Below are 19,880 nucleotides of genomic sequence, written 5' to 3'. Positions count from 1 at the left end.
TCATACCCTTGAAACATACGCATGGTGTTATCCGTGATTTTCAGTGGTCATTTTCACCGCAATTTGCCTCTAATGCCAGCTGGAATCTTTTTAGCAAATGACTGAGACTCTTTCATTTTGTGGCGATGACGTTTGTATCATTCAAACATATACTAATCGTGATTATGAAATATTTTTTAATAGGAAATTGCTTGGGATGTTGAAACATTAATGTTTGGAAAGTTACTGTTGAACATGACATGTCAGCACTAAAGAATAACCAGTTTCGACTTTTTACACAAACAAATTCCTTTCGTTGTAAAGAGAACAATAGCTGTGAAAGAATGAATCAGTGAGAATCAGTGATGTCACCAGGTATTTGGGGAAAAGGGTAGCATGTCCTGCTCTACCTGTACGTGTTCATATCAGCCATGTTGGTTGTCAAGTGAAACTATTGCGGCAGTTTTGTAAACGTGCGCATTAAAGCGGTCATAAAATCAGTCGCATTTTAAATCAAAATGATTGTGTCTATTTCTTTCATTGTCCAGGCGAGTCGAGTATTTCTCACATTCATGGTAGAATCGGCATAGATTAGGGATTAGACATGGAAACATATGCTCTTCATTGAAGAACGCTGATGCAGAACCTGCACGAGTCGACTGAGTGAGTTAAAGAACAAATAAACTTTTGGTTTCTGTACTCTTTTAACCATTACATATGAAAGACTTGTGATTAGTCTTAAGCGGAACACCAAATTCATTCTTTAAAAACGTGTGGTTAATTAATACCGAGCGATTTCAAGTTGCCAAAAAGTCGCCTGCTTCACTCTCGCCCGCCAACGAAACCACAGAGAGGTTACGTAACTCTGTCGCCACAGCACTGTGCAGCAAATCGGAAGTGACGTCATGTGAGGAAGGATTTCAGTTAGTTGTGTGTACCAAACTCGTCATCTTGCTGATTTCTTGACGTCGGCGAAGACATGCCGAATCGTTGCGTTGCCGTCAATTGCTCCTTGGGGTCGGGTGATGGTGTCACCATGCACAGATTTCCACCGGACCCGTAGTTCGTGCTAAATGGGTTATGTTTGTGAGTGCGAAGCGAGAGTTGTGGAAGCCTGGAACGATATCTTACTTGTGTTCAGATCGCTTTACGGAAGTTAAAGAATCAAAACTACTTACTAATTGTAGTAAAATATGTATATGATTGATGACCAAAAAGATTTTCCAGGCCACAACTTGTAACATAACGATTTCTTCCTCGGAAGCGAGGTGACAATGACAATAATATTGTAAGTAGGATTATATTGACACCCACCTCGCTTCCACAAGAGAAATTGTTATGTTATAAGCTATGTCATGCAAAATCCTATTGGCCATCAGTTAAATACATATTTTACTACCAGTAGAAAGTAGTTTTGATTTTGTAACTCGGTGAAAACAAACCTAAATAGCATTTATGTTCAGACTGGCGGATGTTCGCGACAGGGCGCCACTATTTTTTTTAAATTATGACGTCACGGGCTAAAGTCTGTTAAAGAATTAATGAGATTATGGTTTGTTTTCATCGAGTTAGAAATCAGAGCTACTTTCTACTCGTAGTTAAATATGTATTTGAATCATGACCAAAAGGATTTTGCATGACACAACCTGTAACATAACGATTTCTTCCACGGAATCGAGGTGGGGGTCGAAGTGACAATACTGTGCGATAAATTTCTTGCTACATTCACGTGGTTAACGTCCACTCACCAGTATGTAGATACTAGTCAATGTACGTCTTTATATTTGGTCTTATAATCCTCATTAGTTTAGTAAAGTCACATCGGCAGTTAATATTTAAAGTACCACTGGCAGTATTGCAGCCATATCGTGACTATGAAGCAAATCTGTTAATAAAACAACATGTAAACATTTTGAACCTGTCACCAGAGGACGCTAAAATAAGTAGAATATCACAGCTTTAGATCTGAAATTAGCAAGACACCAAACAGTGATATTATCTAACCAACAGAATATAAACACAGTTATATATCGACATGAACAGAAACCATTGAGATTGTGGCAGTGTCTCTCGAATGTTTTGCGCAGTGTGTGTGGACAAGCCTCTGGTTGCTGAATTCTAACCCCGATCTTCACGGGTGACACCAGTTCATAACTTTTGTAGCTGGTAGAGTCAGGAACTCTTTCCACCGAATATTCGAGTTAACACCATTCGGGATATACCATGAATGTGAGAAATACTCGAATCGGCTGGACAATGAAAGAAATAGACACAATCATTTTGATTTAAAATGCGACTGATTTTATGACCGCTTCAATGCGCACGTTTACAAAACTGCCGCAATAGTTTCACTTGACAACCAACATGGCTGATATGAACACGTACAGGTAGAGCAGGACATGCTACCCTTTTCCCCAAATACCTGGTGACATCACTGATTCTCACTGATTCATTCTTTCACAGCTATTGTTCTCTTTACAACGAAAGGAATTTGTTTGTGTAAAAAGTCGAAACTGGTTATTCTTTAGCGCTGACATGTCATGTTCAACAGTAACTTTCCAAACATTAATGTTTCAACATCCCAAGCAATTTCCTATTAAAAAATATTTCATAATCACGATTAGCATATGTTTGAATGATACAAACGTCATCGCCACAAAATGAAAGAGTCTCAGTCATTTGCTAAATAGATTCCAGCTGGCATTAGAGGCAAATTGCGGTGAAAATGACCACTGAAAATCACGGATAACACCATGCGTATGTTTCAAGGGTATGAAATAATGATATGCTCGACATAACTAGACACAAATTGGTTTGACTTATACATTTTCAATTCCAACATGATGGTTTTGCAATAACAATTGGCTTCACACGATTCAGAACTTCTTGTTAAACGCTGGTAGAAGTGGCAAAGGAGCCGTGACAATGGCCACTGATAATCAGTGATGACGCCAAATTCACGCATCAATGAAATAATCGATTTGCCTGACGCAGGTCAACGCCCGAATTGTTTTGCAATTACAATTGGTTTCATACGAAATTAATCAGAACTTCTCATAATTTTGATATGCTTGTCATAATCCCTGGAAAACTTACCGCAGAAGGCACATGTCTTCACAAAACTCAGGACTATTTAATGGATTCATTACTCAGTACAAAAAGTATTGAGTGTGATGTAAAGTGGTATCTGATGCAGTGTTAACATTCGTGCCCATATGAAGACACGTACTTATATGTGTATGTGTGTGAGGGTACATGTAAAAGTGTGATGTAATGTCGGTTATTCCAGACCTTGACACTGTATACTGTTCATGCCATCTTTCTTTACGCTTCAGGCTGTGAAACAACGAACACGGACTTTACACATATTTTAGCTTGGAATCAAACCACTGACATTCTGCTCTCCAGACGAGGCCTCATCATCAAACCAATGAGGAGGTGATTAACTCATAGACTGTATCCTCACGGAGGGGAGTTTCTTGTATAATGGGAGACGACAATGATCTCTTCTCTCAAGTTTCCCAATATAGACCAAGTTAAGGAATATCATAGTATAAGTCATAGGAGCTGACTAATACATACTGTTATAGCATGATCCTAATCGTAAAGCTCAGAAGATACATTAAAACATAAAGCCTAGACATATTATAATGTTGCGAATTTTAGATTTGCTTCAAAGGGTTAGGTTTGAGATCAAACATCAGCTTCTACAAACTACGAGTGGGTTTACTTAACTTTGCAATTGAATATAATGAAATAATGTTCTCTGGATTCCAATCACCTGTAATTGTTATGTTGCAAGTTTTACCTTGTTTCGTCAATTAACACATGCGTTTTAGGTACACGAACTTCTGAAAACGTCTGAAAGAACAAACCAAATGAAAAACACAACACACGAAAATCAAAGATTCGATACCCTACATAGGTTAAAGGAGGGAAGCCTAGTTAACGGATATTGCTGAGGTAGGCGACGAAGGCCATATTCACTCACCTGCCAAACACCAACTAGGATTTAGATACACAGATGCGTGACTAAACTCAATAAAGAAAAAACAACATCACAAGGCAAATGTGCTTAGCACTTTACTTCACCTAATGCAATCTGTTGATGTGTGAACAATCATTTTAGTTCCTTTTCACAAATAAAATGTAATGGACCGTCACATCTGTTATCATTCCAAACATATTTTCCATGTTTGTTCTCCAGCTCCAGACAATGTTCTTGACCACCCGAATTACTAGGATTTCCTGGAGACCAGTGCCTGTAATACATGCGACGTTGTCCTTCCCACATCCATCTCCCCTCTAAGTTCAGATCTGTGGCACCAAGCCGGTATCTCTGAGCTGCAAAAGACAACAGCTGGTGGAATTTAAGTATCAATACCACGATATGCATTGTATAGATCGTTATGTAACGTTTGGCAGTATCATATTCAGCAACATTGAAAACATGACACAGATAAATGTCGACATTTTTCTTATTTTTTGTTTAAATAAATTTACAAGCATATTAAACAGTAGTAAACAGTGTGAATGTTATAATTTTGTGAAATTTTAAGTTCACGCGCAAAGGTTAAACGTTGACTTTGTAATCTTTGTAATCAAAATGAAAAACACGAAATACACGTGCGAAAAGCAAATTCATGAGGTCATTCGGTGCATATTTGCTCAAACTGAACACGCACATTGCATGCAAGCTAGAATTGTTCAATTAATACTTGTTTGGAAATGCCACGCCTTTCAAATCAAGAATGTCAACGTGCTATGGGGAGGCTTGATGCTGGTCAGTCTGTTGTCGCTGTTGTAAGAGCCTTAATTGCTCACGACAAACAATTTTAATCTTAGTTTGAGAGTGCATCTAACCGAAATTGTTGCCGACAACCCGATGCCGGGAGCGTCAGCGTGTGACGTCACTCCGGGAAGATCAAGCAATACGAGATTACGTCATCTTCGGAACAGATTTGCTACTGCAACATCCACTAGTTGGGATATGTTTGATGGAAGGATAGCTGAACAAACTGTCAGAAATTCAGAAATCGCTTTGGTGAAAAGGTGAAGGGTAGACATAGAGTTCGCCAACATAGCAGCAGCCTTTGTTGTTGTGTTTCTGTTTACTTGAGTCCACAAGATGGCGTCAAAGTTAATACTTTGTATGGCCACGTTTGGCAGTAATTACTGCTTGGCACCATCTCGGCACAGACTGGATACAATGTTGCTCTTGCGGAATTCTTCCCCCACTTTTCCTCCAATGTGATGGCAAGTTGTGGAAGTGTCTGAGGCATGTTTTGACGTTGACGTACACGTCGATCGAGTTCATCCCATAGGTGTTCAATCGGGTTTAGATCTGGTGATCGGTTAGAATTGGCAAGGTAGTGGACCGTGACGCGTGCTCTATGTGAAGTAGTGTTGTCATGCTGGAACAACTCCTTCTGTTAGTCCATAATCGGAAGCATGTGAAGTAAAGGACTTCGTTTGATGTACCGATTTGCTGTTAACTCTGTGCTGGATAATGGACCCTACACCAGGACACACTCTTCACCGAATTTGTCGACCTGTCGAATGCAATTAGGGGCAAAACGTTTATTTCTCCCACGGTAAACACGCTTCCATTTCGCCGGTGAAGACGAAATCGCGATTCATCACTGAACCAGACTCGCCTCCAGTTTCTTTGGTTCTCCTGACTGTACGACATCACCGCATGCGATTGGGCCAATGGAAATCTCTCAAAAAACAGGGGCGACAACTGGCGTTCTTGGTCGAATCCCAACTCACGCTATCGATTCCTGACAGTTTGGTATGAAATTCTTCTCGAACGCGGGATGCGTTGAGCAGTCTCCATTTCTGTGGCAAGACAATGACAGAGCAACCCAGATAGAGCAGTCCTGGTCTTGGGTGGTAACGGCCGCTTTTCGTGGCATCTTTGGCGGAATTTGGTCTGCAGGAAACGATCCCAAAGGCCAGATTCGGTGCTCTGATGAACGTTGAAATGTCGGGCAACGGCAGACTGCGACACCCCAGCTTCAAGGATGTTTCGATTGGCGCACTCTGTCGTGGCATGAGGATTTCCTCTTTTCCAGGCAAAAACGAATCACAATATTCAACCCAACGTTTGCTTTTTCAATTGGTCGATACCACCATAGGCGCCCAACTCTGATATATTTATAAGTATGACCTATATATAAGATATAAGGAAGGTGTGTCAGTAAATCATAACAAAATGGCGACCCGGCTCGTCTCGGTTTCGGTCTGACAAACGCTTCCATCACTTTGACCGTTGAATAAACTGCACAATTCAGTTGACCTCTGTAAAGTACCTTGCGTATCACTAAACTGATTTTATTCCCATTTAAAGCTTTCAATAATTGTGCCATCCATTCTCGTGCGAAGTCAGGACATATGCCCGGAAGTAAACAAATCTCAGGCAACAGACCCACACCGAATGGAGTCTCAGGAAATAATTTTTTTCGGTTAAAGGTAAATAAAGTCAAAGGCAAATGTTATTGCTATACAGAAACAAACAGAATCAGAGTTAAACGTTTACTGTCGTCAGTGAAACGTTGTTAGATGGAAAGACAGTTGCCCCAACAGTAAATAGGAACAGCGCACTACAATAACGTTAGCCTGTGAGTATGTGTTTGAAGCAAAATGTCAAAATCAAATCTCACCTCTGCCATGACGTAGAGCATATCCCTTCAGGAACGAATCTTCATCTCTGTTTGATATTGTTGCAAGGTGGCTCTCCAAGTAAAGACAGTAGGCCTGAAAAGAATATTCCATTATTCAAACAGAAAGCAGATAAAGCAGTTCATTCCTGGGTGACAACGAACATTTTGTTTTTGTCAAAGACTGAATTGCGTTAAGTCCAGAAGGAATATATGTTTTACAATTCTTACCATTCACAGGTACCTGGTATGTTTCAGTACGATGCATTTTGTCAAGGTTACAATTCCTTTAAGTGTATATTTATTCGTGAAAAGAAAACACTCATGACAAAAACACTTACAACTGCTTCTGGAAACGAACTTTTCACGTTTGACAACCAGTAGCAGGACCTTCTGTGTTTATGAAATCCTAAGGGGCATCCTGATAACAAATAACGTCAATTTTAAATTGCATCACTTGGAAACAAAAAAGTTCATGTTTTGAAATAGAAAGATTGGATGCAGGACATTCTGATGCAGGACAGCTTTGTCTCTGAAAGTTCCATGCATGTGATAACAAGGAAATAAACCCTTAAAGGGTTGTTTTATGAATGGATGATATAATATGCCAGAAAGCCCTTTCCATATGTACAAAAACAAAACTTTGACAATAGCTTGTACGATTCGGACTGTTTCATAATCATCTCTGAAACAACAGACCTAATGACACCAGGAACTTATTGTCAAATGGGAAATTGTATAGGACCCAATGTTTGTCCCTAATGCGTCAAGTTTGTATGTGTCCTCCACACGTCTGCCAAATAACATTTAGGATGTCCTACTTGAAACTTTAATTAAGACAACTTGTGACCAAGAATCATATTTTATTACTCGCCCGTGGAAGATACTGCAGTGTAATATTTTTACCGGGATATTACACTAGTGTAATACCGCTAGACGTATGACGTTATAATGGTTTACAGTTATGACGCCGCAATGCTAATACCTCTGTCACAATGGTATTAGACCTTGCTTGACTACCGGAAAGCTGAGAGTCATCACACTCTAGGCAGTTTCTATCAGTTTATGGGGCGGTGGGGTAGCCTGATAGTTAAAGCGTTCGCTCGTCACGCTGAAGACCCGGGTTCGATTACCCACATGGGCACAATATCTGAAGCCCATTTCGCTTTCGCTCGTTTGATACCAAATGATTAACTCGTTTAATACAAATGGTATTACACGGAAGGTCGTTTAGTATCCTCTATACATTCCCATTATTGTATCTTTTTCAGCAGAAAGATCAATGGCGATCACTTCTTAATAATGCCATGGGCATGAGGTTTGGGAAAACCAAACTGTTTCTTTAATCTTGCTACCTTTATTGTCAAGGCTTATTTTCAGAACTGGCTGATAACAAATATTTATAATGTAGTAATACTTGTGGAAGGTTTTTTCATTAAATAGTCTGGCAGTGCTTGTCATACACTGAACGTGGATGTCATGGTCATTGAGAATTTACGTGGTTACGATTTATATTGATATTGTATGTTATTAAGAAAATAGTTACCTGCAATTGACATGTGAAGCTGAAAAGTGAAAGTAACTACTACGTTGGGTAGGTCTCTAAATTGATTAAAGTGCTCATCATACTGACTGACTGAATGAATTAGGTTTTACGCCGCTTTAAGCAATATTCCAGCAACATCACGGTGGGGGACACCAGAAATGGGCTTCACAAATTGTACCCATGTGGGGATTCGAACCCGGGTATTTGACGTGAGCTCATCACACACTCAACATGGTTAGTTGGTTGTTGTTTATCACCGCACATAGCCGTCTTCCAGCTATATGGTGGTGGTCTGTAAACAATCGAGTCTTGACCAGACAACCCAGTGATCAACAGCATGAGCATCAATCTACGCAATTGGAATACGATGACATGTGTCAACCAAGTCAGCGAGCCTGACCACTCGATCACGTTTGTCGCCTCTAACGACAAACATGGGTACCTGAAGACCAATTCTAACCCGGATCTTCACGGATCTGGTCCTTTAGGGCTTACATGCTTAAGATTTACACTCAAATAGAAGTAATTTAGAAAATAGTTACCTGCATACATGGTGGCCACAAGGCACAGAAGGGCAGACATGAGTTTCACTTGCATGGCAGTGGACTTCAACTGAGCAATACAATACGCCGTGTGTGCAGGGGGACCGAGAACTCAGCTTTTATGCCTTGCTACAGAGGTGGGTAGGTCCGGGACAAATACAGCTGAATATGATGGTTGAAATATGCATTAGAGAAAGGTGTCATCAGTCATGTTATCTAGCTTGACAAACAGAACTTATGAAAAGGCGTTGACAGGTGGGTTATGCTATGAGTTAAGGGGTGAGTGGGTAAACGCAGCATCATACTGCCAGTGGACGGCAAAGTAAATATCTGTGACAGGAGTAAAATCGACACATCCTCCCCAAACAAGCTGTTATGTCATGGTGGAGATAAATCCACCGAACAAAAAACTCAACTTTCTCACTAATAATAATACAGTGGTTCTTTCTCCCGTATACATTCGTCTTAATGGACGTTAAAACAATTATATAATTAGAATCATATTAAAGTAGTTGGTGTTTATTTCGGTAAATAAGTCCTCAGGCCCATTTTACAATGCGTAGACTGACAAAGATGTTGACATTTCGCTACCAGTACATGTAGCAATGTTTGAGTGCAACAAGTCATATCTGGTACAATATACATGTAAATATAAAATGGGTAGGTTATGTAATGGACAATTGCTTGTTCCTCATTTTAAGAGCAAAGAAAGTAAACTTGGCAAGATTATTAATCATGGAAGTATTTATAGTGGTAAATAAAAGTTTACATTTACACAAATTGGGAAATTTGTAATAATAACTTGGCAGGAAATTTCTTCAAAGGTCATTAGAAAACGGACACACTAGATAGACATGGTATTCTGTTTCGACATTTGGGATGATACAAAATGGGCAAAGTCTTTCACTTTTAGGTATGCCTAATTTTGTACCCCGTGATATCATGAGACGACTACTGGATGTACGAACCTGTGAAAATGCATCAATATTCACAGCATTTAAATAGTTTTCATATTTATTGAATAACTTAATGGTTTTATAAAAATACAGTGAAGCGATTCGCGAGAAACTGATTATCAATATCAGAACATCGTGTTCTGAAAGCTGATAAAAATGATTGAATGCAGAAAACAGATTCCCGGTTCCTAAATTTCACCAAATCCATAAGGACATAAGAGGTTTTATCTTTAACTGCCGAACAATCCAAGCCCTTTTCAGCTCGGTTGTACTGATATACTTAAGTTTATCATCCAAAAGTGTGTTCCACAGGAGATATCGCTTGTGTAAGATCATATGATATCTCCTGTTTTGACAGTAGATTTTGTACAATGCCCTGACAATGCTATGACATCATCAACTTGATGACATCACAATGCTATGACATCGCTGCACTGCAAGTCTAATGGTAGTACAGTGTTGAGAGATGTACATTTTTCATTGAAAACTAATGAAGAATGATTTTTGATGATAAATAGAATCTCACCCTCGTGTCTACTGATATCAATTATATCAACACTCGTTGATATAGGTAAAAATATCCTCGGCAAGCCTCGGATATTTGTAACTCTATCAACTCGTGTTGATATAATTGATATCAGTAGACACTTGGGTGAGATTCTCTATGTATTATGATATACTGTTTTCACTCATATTAAAAACAATCATACTAAAAAAATACACATTTTACATACAGGTTTTGCCCATTTTATAACGATGAAAAATTGGTATATATTAAACCTTTATAAATGAGATTCTACCATGAATCAAGAAATTACTAGATTCTGATTGGTTGTTCAGGAAAATCAGACGGCATCAATTCTGGATTGACGGTCATCTGATTTTAAGGCCGCTTCATTGCGCATTAACAAATCTTATTGTGAGAACTACTTCCGTTTGACCACAATGATGGCGGATCATAACAACAACTCCATGGATTTTGACGCTGACTTTGGAATTTTCCACATAGGCAATTGGAAATTTTTGGATTGAAAATGCGTTTGATTTCATTGCGCTTCACTGCGCACGTATACAACACTGCCGCACTACTTCACCTTGACCACCAACATTCACCATTGTATCTAAGAAAATTTTGATACCTTTTCGATAGAACGTAGACATTATAGTTTGTTGGACCACTGACTTCAAAATACTGACTTTATGCATTTCATTTGTGCAATGGTACATTATGTTTAGCACTATCTATGTGCACAAACCAGCCGTTTCAACACATTACCTGAAGAGATATTTTCATAAGCAAGTTTTGCTCTTTTACTGATCCAATGTATAGGTTGTTTATTGCAACGGCAGTGTTAAGTAAACAAGAGATGTGGATGAATGAATCATTAGGACTGGTATATTTTCAAACAATTTAACACGATATTTTGTAGGAATCCTGGGTGACTAACGTCATTTCAAAAAATCAGTGGTGACTCGACATTCACAATTGTCTCTAATTTCCCAGGAATGCGACAGCAAAATTGCTAATAAAAGCATACGGTCTTTTTGATAGCAACTTCTTGTTAATTGCATAGAGCAACGTTTCTGTGTAGGTTCTCACACCATGTTCAAGCTAACGGTGACAAAAACCAAGTGATTAGAATGATCGAATGCTGTGACAAACATCGTGTACTTGAATAACAAGGGGTAGAAAATTGGACGAGGCCAGGTGGGAAGTAAGAACAATAAATAGCACAGCAATGAAGCCGATAAGCAGGACGGATTAAGTTGTAAAAACAGTCATAAAAAACGGGTGCTGATTGAAGTCTATAGCTTGGTCAGCTCTTCGTAGGCTATGGTATGTAGTACCCTTCGTCAGTCACTACATTCACAGCGCTCGTCACACGTTGCTTTATGCAAAGAACAAGAAGTTGCTATTAAGAAGCCGCATGCTAGAATGCCAATGAAACATACAATCATAATTGCTGTTCATGATGTTGTTGTATAATTTGTATATATATATACAACCTACTTTATCTGACCTCGTACACCTGAAACATAGTGTATCGAATAGGTCCAACACAGAACTGAACCAAAACATCTAATGTCATGATGATATGAATTGCTTAAATTCCTCAAACCGGTCTTTGAGGTAATAACAGAAGTGTATATAGTTTTAGTTCCCTGATCATGAATCAGTTATTGTCATTCTGATGCAAATACCCCAAACCCAACAAGATCAGATCCAGATCAGTTGATCGCTAATTACCTAGAATAAAGAAGAAGTGGCCCACACGCAGGTGTCTCATAAATTATCTGATACAGGTGAAAGGACGGTCAAATACACACTCTCCCAAATAATTAGCCATTACGAGTATTTACACAGGATGGTATTTGTCGGGATCGTTTAATATTGCTGTCTAGAACACATGTTTTCTACCCGCATTACGTTATTACACAACATAATGCAGGATTTGAAGAAGTGAAAAATTTCAAGTTTTATACAATATGTATATACATGCATCCCTGTCTCAGTTCACAACATTATAATACTGTAATCAGAACCCTTGACCTAAACACTCACCTACTACCTATGGAAGATTCGTTCTGTTAGTTCATTCCCGGGAAGACGACAACTGTGATGTTTAAAACAACAAATCAGTGGAGCATGCAAGGATTTTCAAGTCGACTGCCTCTGGAGAACAACGGAGGTTCTGTGTGATTTTAAGCAGATGGATGATACTAAATTGTTAACCGGTAAATAAATGAAATACTCCCACGAACCATTATTTACACCCCTTAAAATACATATGACATTTTTATCCGTGACAAGTTTATCGATAACAAATAATTTATATACATTTGAATGTCATCATTCAACTGTAGAAATAGTTTAAGTGCAGTTCTTATCTAGGCACATCCATGATATCCGCGATGCAGCATTGTGTTTGCGGCTCACTCTAAACATGTATCCTATCTATACAGAGACACCTTCCTCCACGTGAAGTTGGAATGAACTTGCACTCGAACTGCTGATTTGCCATTTCGAAAGTGATGCATTGGATTGCGGATAAGCAGGATATATACCCATAATAACTAGTGAGTAAATATCAACAAATAATATAGTGAATTAAAATCAGTGTAAAAGGCAATCAGTAGTAGTGAGTTGAAATAAATCAATGTCAATCAATAAGCAAACAAATAATTAGTGATTTAAAATCAGTGTCAAAGGCAATCAGTTAGTCGTGAGTTGAAATCAATCAATGTCAGTCAATAAGCAGTGAGCTGAAATCAATCAATGTTAGTCAATAAGCAGTGAGTTGATACCAATGGAAATCAACAACCAGTGAGTTGATATCATGTTCATATTACAGTGTGAGTTGATATCATGAAAATGAACACCGATTTCGTTATGCAGTTCAGTTTATAGTATAACCCACCTCACTAATCCATTAAAACAACATGAGTCTACCTCGGCGAAACATCAAAGGATTTTCACTGTAATACCAAATGTTGTCTTAAGGGGAAGACACCTAATCCTGATTCGATTATTGCAAGACTGTTTGAAAAACAGCTTCATTGTGGTTTCAAGAGTACACATCTGCCATATACAATTCAGTGTTCAATTTTACAGTTCGAGTGACTATACAAACAATAGAGATACATAAACCATACCAAAGGGACAACGGGACTCATGTCAGAGATGAAATGACTGCAACTTAGCGCAATGAAACTCATGTAATACAGAGTGTGAATAAACGATGTATAAAGAAATCATCAAATTATTTTTATTTTCATTTCGTCTTGATAAGATGTTAACATATGCCTTGTAAGATTTGTGCGGCGATCTACTTCTGGGAACCATTTCCCCTACCACTTGAAGTTGTTTACAGGAGAAAACAACATCATTTGAAGAAAGTCCATATTGAATTATCCAAAGATGGTGTCTAATCATTTTCAATTAAAACAATTCTGGTAGTGAAATGAAAATTTCTGCGGGAAAAAAAAATTCTGCCAGAAATTTCTGCGGTAAAAAAAAAATCTGCCAGAAATTTCTGCGGAAAAAAATAATTCTGCCAGTAATTTCTGCAGAAATACATTTTCAGAGCCCATTTGTGAGCTTATGAACACGTGAGCGCACTGGCACATGAACTTTTTGGGTTCATCTCCTCGAGATCTTTCCAATGATATAAATTATGTCTTTGTAGCTCGCTTCCTTCTGTGTGTCAAGTTAGGACTCGCTGGCCATTCCTAAGTTGTCCCACCCGGCCTTCTAGAAAATTCGCAAGATAACGGTCTGGCGAAACACCACATTTATTAGGGAGGTCAGGCTAATATTGTACATGCATTTCATTATTCAGGAGTGTATATACTCCTTTAGTTCATGCATAAGTGAGTAAAAAACACTCTTCCTTTTTAATCTATGTCAAAAACGTTTTGAGATATTAATGTTTTATTAAGTGTATATAGCCGCCATATTGTTTTCCAAGATGGGCGCCATTCAGTTTGGCCACATTGAAGGGAATAAATAGGGCCAAAGAAAAAAATAGAATAGGCGTTTTTCTATTTAATATGTATTATTCATCTGAAAAAAAATGTTTTCAGACAAACCATTTATAATGAACTCCTTGTTTGTATTAAAACTTTTAATTTTATACTGTCAAAACATAGAATATCAGCAATTTGTACGGCCAAGAATAGACAAAATTGCCACATTTTGAATGGTCTCATACGTAGAGTTGTGACGATATATCGATACTTGAATAATCGTGATATTAAAATAAGACGATACAATATATCGATACGATCCATGTGTATCGATTCACCGACGATATATACTTGCTAAAAGGTCACCTACATTTGAATTGGTTTTATTCATACATCATCGCGAATTTCGCGACTGGTGAAAACAACAGGGGAGCGCCATGTTTCAGGTTGCTAGGCGACGTTGAATCTCGCGAGATTTCGGCACTTCTCGCATGCGCACAGGGAAAATGGCCGCTGACGACGCGGTGTTTTTGAAGCCTGGTGCAGGATATAAAAGCACGGTGTGGAAGCACTTTTTACTATCGAGAGATAAAACTCAAGTGGCATGTACCTTGTGTGATATGAAAGTAACTTATCGGGGAAACACGACAAACATGTCGACACACTTGAAAAGGCACCACCCCTTGGAATACGATCGTGTTACAAAGACTGACATCGTGACTGACAACAAACGGAAAGTCAGTGCAAGTGGAAAAATACCGCAAATGTTTGAACATTCCCGCATGTATTCCCCTGGAAGTGATCGATCAAATGGGATAACCAAAGCATTGACAAATTACATTATCAAAGGTATGCAACCTTTTTCCATTGTGGAAAATGAGGGTTTTATTAATTTTGTTCACGTTTTAGATCCCCGATACAAACTGCCAAACAGAAAAACTGTGTCTCAGACTATCATTCCTAAACTGTATGAAGAAACCAAATCTTCAGTTTTGTCTGATATGAAAACAAGTGAAAAGGTAGCACTCACCGCTGATGGTTGGACCAGCCGTGCCACACAAGGATACATTACCATTACAAGCCAACATATCTCCAGTGCTTGGGAGATTGTGTCACATGTTCTACAGACCAGGGTCATTGAGGAAAGTCATACTGGAGTGAATATTGGGAAAGTGCTTAAGGATGCTGTGGAAGAGTGGGACATTGCTGACAAGGACCCAGCTTTGGTACTGATAATGCAGCTAATATGGGTGGTTGCTGCTGAAGTTGCAGAATTAAGAATTACTGCTTTGCACATATGCTGAACCTGGCGACTCAACGCGGCTTGAAAGTTCCGAAAGTGAGTACTTTATTGTCAAGAGTGAGGAAACGTGTTGGTTTCTTCCATCGAAGCACTGTGGCTTTGGCCCTCCTGTCAACAAACCAGGATCGTCTTGATTTGCCAAAGATAAAGCTGAAAATTGATGTGCCCACCAGATGGAACAGCACTTTCGATATGCTACTGAGTTATCTCCAGCTTCAGCCAGCAATATATGACACATTAGTTTCCAAAGATATCCAGAGGAAAGAGAGTGACATCAGTACACTCACTGTAAGTGATGTCAGAAATTTGGAACTACTTCTTGAACTTTTGGGACCCCTGAAGAGAGCAACAGAGGTATTGTGTGATGAAAAAGTGCCTACAATTTCCATTGTTGCTCCAATGCTGTATCTCATAAAAACCCAGATGACCCAGACGTCACCTGGTATGTCCACATACTATTTCACAAATTAAATCTCAAATATAGATGATTTGTGCCACACCGTCAAATTTCAAAAGTTATCAACTTGATTAAAAGAATATGTTAAATTGTAAATCTCAAAATGCAATTCTAAATTTTAAAGGTTCTAACCTGAATTCAATTATTATAAATTCAACCTTTATTCAGTTTTCTTTAATTCTTGAATTATCAGTTTTTGTAATCTGTATATTTCCAGGAACTGGTTGATGTGAAGGATGAGCCCAAGGATGATACTTCCCTCCCTGATCTACCAGTACCACCGGCAATTGCTGGGATCGAGATGGATACACCTGTACTTGATACTCCTGCTGCTGTCTGTGGCATAAAGAAAGAGCCAGATGATAGTGTTGTACAGTCCAGTGCTTCAACCTCTCCCTCGGCTCTGTTTGGTGATGTGTATGTTGTAAAGGTGGAACCCGGGCCAGCAAATCCTCATTGGTTTGTGCACAGGAGGAAACTGATAAATACAGGAAAGAGATTCCTCTGAATGTGGATTTAAATCCTTTGGTGTGGTGGAAATGTGACCAGCAGGTCTACCCAATGTTGTCACAATTTTACACGTCCTTGCTCTGTATCCCTGCAACTTCTGTTCCTTCCGAGAGGGTATTTTCAACTGCTGGTGATATTGTCACTGCACAAAGGGCCAACCTGAGTTGGAAACATGTTAACAGGATGATTTTCCTTCAGAAGAATCTTAAAAGGTCCTTCTGAATTTCTATTCAAAATCTAAAGTACCTTTTAAATATTCTGAAATTAAGGAATCAGTGATGTACTGTCATATTCATCTACACTGCAGTGGGAACACTGATCTGCATTGCTGTTAATGTTAAAAGGTTTTAATTTAAAAGTTGTTCAAATATTCAGAACTTTATAGTGTTGTGCTGATCTGTTACTTCCCACTTCCTCATTAGTACCTCACACTGACTGTGATCACAGAGGTATTACTGTTCAATAGACGAACACCACTAATACGCACTAGACTACTTACAAACACTTGAAGACAGTATGATAACCTGTCAGTGTTCACTTTAATCATGTATTTCATTTTGTCATTTACGCTTTAAATAATGGAGCATTCCATCTACATGTATTGTGATTGCATACTACATGATACTAGTCTTAACTGGTGCTGTTTGTTTATAATATTGTTTTATCTTTTTCTGTTGTTCTTAGAAATCTTTATTGTGTCAATATCAGATATTAACTGACACAAGGATGTCAGGCTCAGTCAGCAACATGAATATTACATTATCATCCCTACCGACACCTACTCAGTTTTGTTTATAGAACTTGTTCCTCACGTACAAGTTTCAATAAAATTAGAAATACTCAGAACTCAGGAGAGTGTTCAGTTTACAGTTCAGGTTGCTGTTCACTATGTTCACTATTCTCACTTATTTGAATGTATAAAGTTGATTGTAATTTCAAATTTGTAACAGAAAGATGCGTAATTCTCACATGTGTTGCTCACCATCGTTATGATTTGATCATGTTGATGTAAGCAAGTGAAGGCAAGACTGTATCATACAGTTATTTACATTTGTTCATTAAAACGTGATCCTGAAGCTTTGTTGATGATTCTTTATTCAAGGTTTATAGATTCCAGAGTCACTAAAATGTAAAAATCATATCAGGTTATCAAATGTATGAACCAATTCCCTTTATTTCCAAACAGTGTATCATGATACGTATCGTATCGTATCGTATCATCGCAACACAAGTATCGTGATACGTATCGTATCGCAATAAACCTGTATCGTATAAACTCTACTTATACGTATGCAAATAACTGACAAGCAGCTTAAGATTGCTAATGTGATTCAAAAGAACTATTTTATCCAATATGTGGAGTTAAAAACAATTAAATTCTTCATTATCTGTCTAAAATGATCATCAAAAGTTTGCTATTTTATAATGTTTTAGCTTATATCTTTTTGCATTTCCTCCAAAGACACGCACAAAAATTAACATCTTGTACTGAAATTTGGAAGGCAGGTACATCTTTCCTTTTGCTTCATTTGGAGCTACAGCAACATACTATTTACTGTTTTATCTCTCAAAATAAAAGACAACAACCCAGAAATGTTTTGATTGATTTTATTCAGTTTCATCGGCATAAGTCACCATCTGATGACAAATGTTCATAAATGATTCACTAAAGATGACAATGATAATTCATTCATAAAGCTCTAAACAAAGTACAATGACCATACAGTCATCACCAACACCTAGTTTTTATTCACCATTTGAATCCAAATATTCTTGTGTAAAATAGTGTGAAAATAGTGAATAATTACCTTAGTAAACAATCTAAAGTCCATCTTTGTTCCTACTTCATTCATGATATAAGTCTAGATCATAACATAAGTGCATTTATCATGCTTATGTTTTAAAGTAAAAGGAAATGATATATATCATTATATGATATAAAATTAATGTTGCCAAACAGAGATCAACTCTCATCCATAAGTAGGATGTGAGAAATTTATATTTGACAGTATTAACCAGTTCTTTGATGTAAGAGAAGAGCATACCATGTTTCCAGTTTTGATAATTAGATCAGGTTATATCTAAACTGAAAACACAGTAGATTCATCCCTTGTTACCAGTATGAAAGCGAGGGAGGGCTCCAACAAAAGACAATGGTTCAGGATGTCAGGATTGGGATACTGAAAGAAGAAATACATCATGTGAAAAATTCATTACTATAGTCTTCATACAATGAATCTAGTTTTTGGTGGTTATTTTGCCCTCTCATGAAGTATAATCTCCCATGTACTGTGATGACATCAAGTCCAGAAAAAAATACATATTAATTTTCAACAATTTCTGGCTGTGGCCAAACAAGACTTGTTCCTTTCCATGGCATAAATTTTACACTTGCTTTTTCCAAATTGTGTTAACCTTCAGAAATAACGTTGAGGACTAAACCAACAAACCAGCCTTCAATGTACGCAACACAAACATAATCACCTTCTTTAGATGAATAACAGTTATAGGTCTGTAGTTTAGTTTTCTTAGCAGAGGTTTCAGTGGAAGTTAAATTTGACATGGCTGTTTTCGTTTTTCTCCCAGAAAACAGGTTGACTAGTAGTACAAGTATTATTGTTCGACACATTAACTGATAATCTAGTTCTTGCTCTGAGAATGATTTTTAAGTTTGTTCGAAGGTCTTTACCAGACGGCTTCTTGTTATCTCTCTGGAGCTGATAAACCGTGCTGAAACATGTTTGATATTCATATTTCATTAAATCTTTCAGAACTGTTAACTGTCTTGATTCTGTTAATCCACTTAAAAGTGCATCCAAAGAGGAAATGGAATTTACTGGTCCACCATACAAGTTGTTTACTTTCTGGATGGTAGAAAGTCTAGCTATTTTGAATTTCTCTATTTTCCCTCGTAGTTTGTTTCTCTGCCTTCTCTTTTACTATTTCTTTTATGTTTTGTTTAATAAGTCTTTTGTTTTCTCTATATTTTACAAGTAAATCTGGTGCAGCTGACCTGGCTTTTCCAATTAATCTTTCTCTCTCTGGGAGGTGATAAAGAATCAAGACAATGTGTACTTTTGTTTAACGACCAAAGTAAAATTCCCTCAATACCAATTGGACCCGTGAAGATCAGGGGTAGAATAGGTCTTCAGGAACCCATGTGCTTGCCATAAAAGGCGACTATGCTTGTCGTAAGAGGCGACTAACGGGATCGGGTGGTCAGTTTCGCTGACTTGGTTGACACATGTCATCGGTTCCCAATTGCGCAGATCGATGCTCGTGCTGTTGATCACTGGATTGTCTGGTCCAGACTCGATTATTTACAGACCGCCGCCATATAGCTGGGCTATTGCTGAGTGCGGCGTAAACCTAAACTCACTCACTCACTCACTCACTGACACGTCTTTTCATAGCCTGTCGTTATTATTATTTTAGTCTGCTTCGTTTTGTTTTTCATT

The 19,880-nt window shown here is 38.1% G+C and overlaps 1 protein-coding gene across 1 annotated transcript; it reads right to left on the bottom strand.

Moving 5' to 3' along the window:
• Nucleotides 1–4,072: 4,072 nt before the first annotated feature.
• LOC124292395 (perlucin-like) lies at nt 4,073–8,784 on the bottom strand. Its single transcript, XM_046729478.1, has 4 exons — nt 8,730–8,784; nt 6,983–7,062; nt 6,645–6,738; nt 4,073–4,323 (listed from the first exon to the last, which is right to left on the bottom strand). The coding sequence occupies exons 1-4, from the start codon at nt 8,782–8,784 to the stop codon at nt 4,100–4,102; spliced, it is 453 nt and encodes a 150-aa protein (XP_046585434.1). The 3' UTR covers nt 4,073–4,099.
• Between the last annotated feature and the right edge of the window lie 11,096 nt (nt 8,785–19,880).

Source organism: Haliotis rubra, unplaced genomic scaffold (assembly GCF_003918875.1).
Source record: "Haliotis rubra isolate DU_JTF1 unplaced genomic scaffold, ASM391887v1 Scf516, whole genome shotgun sequence".
Classification (NCBI taxonomy): domain Eukaryota; kingdom Metazoa; phylum Mollusca; class Gastropoda; order Lepetellida; family Haliotidae; genus Haliotis; species Haliotis rubra.
This window is presented reverse-complemented; position numbering and strand designations above follow the sequence as displayed.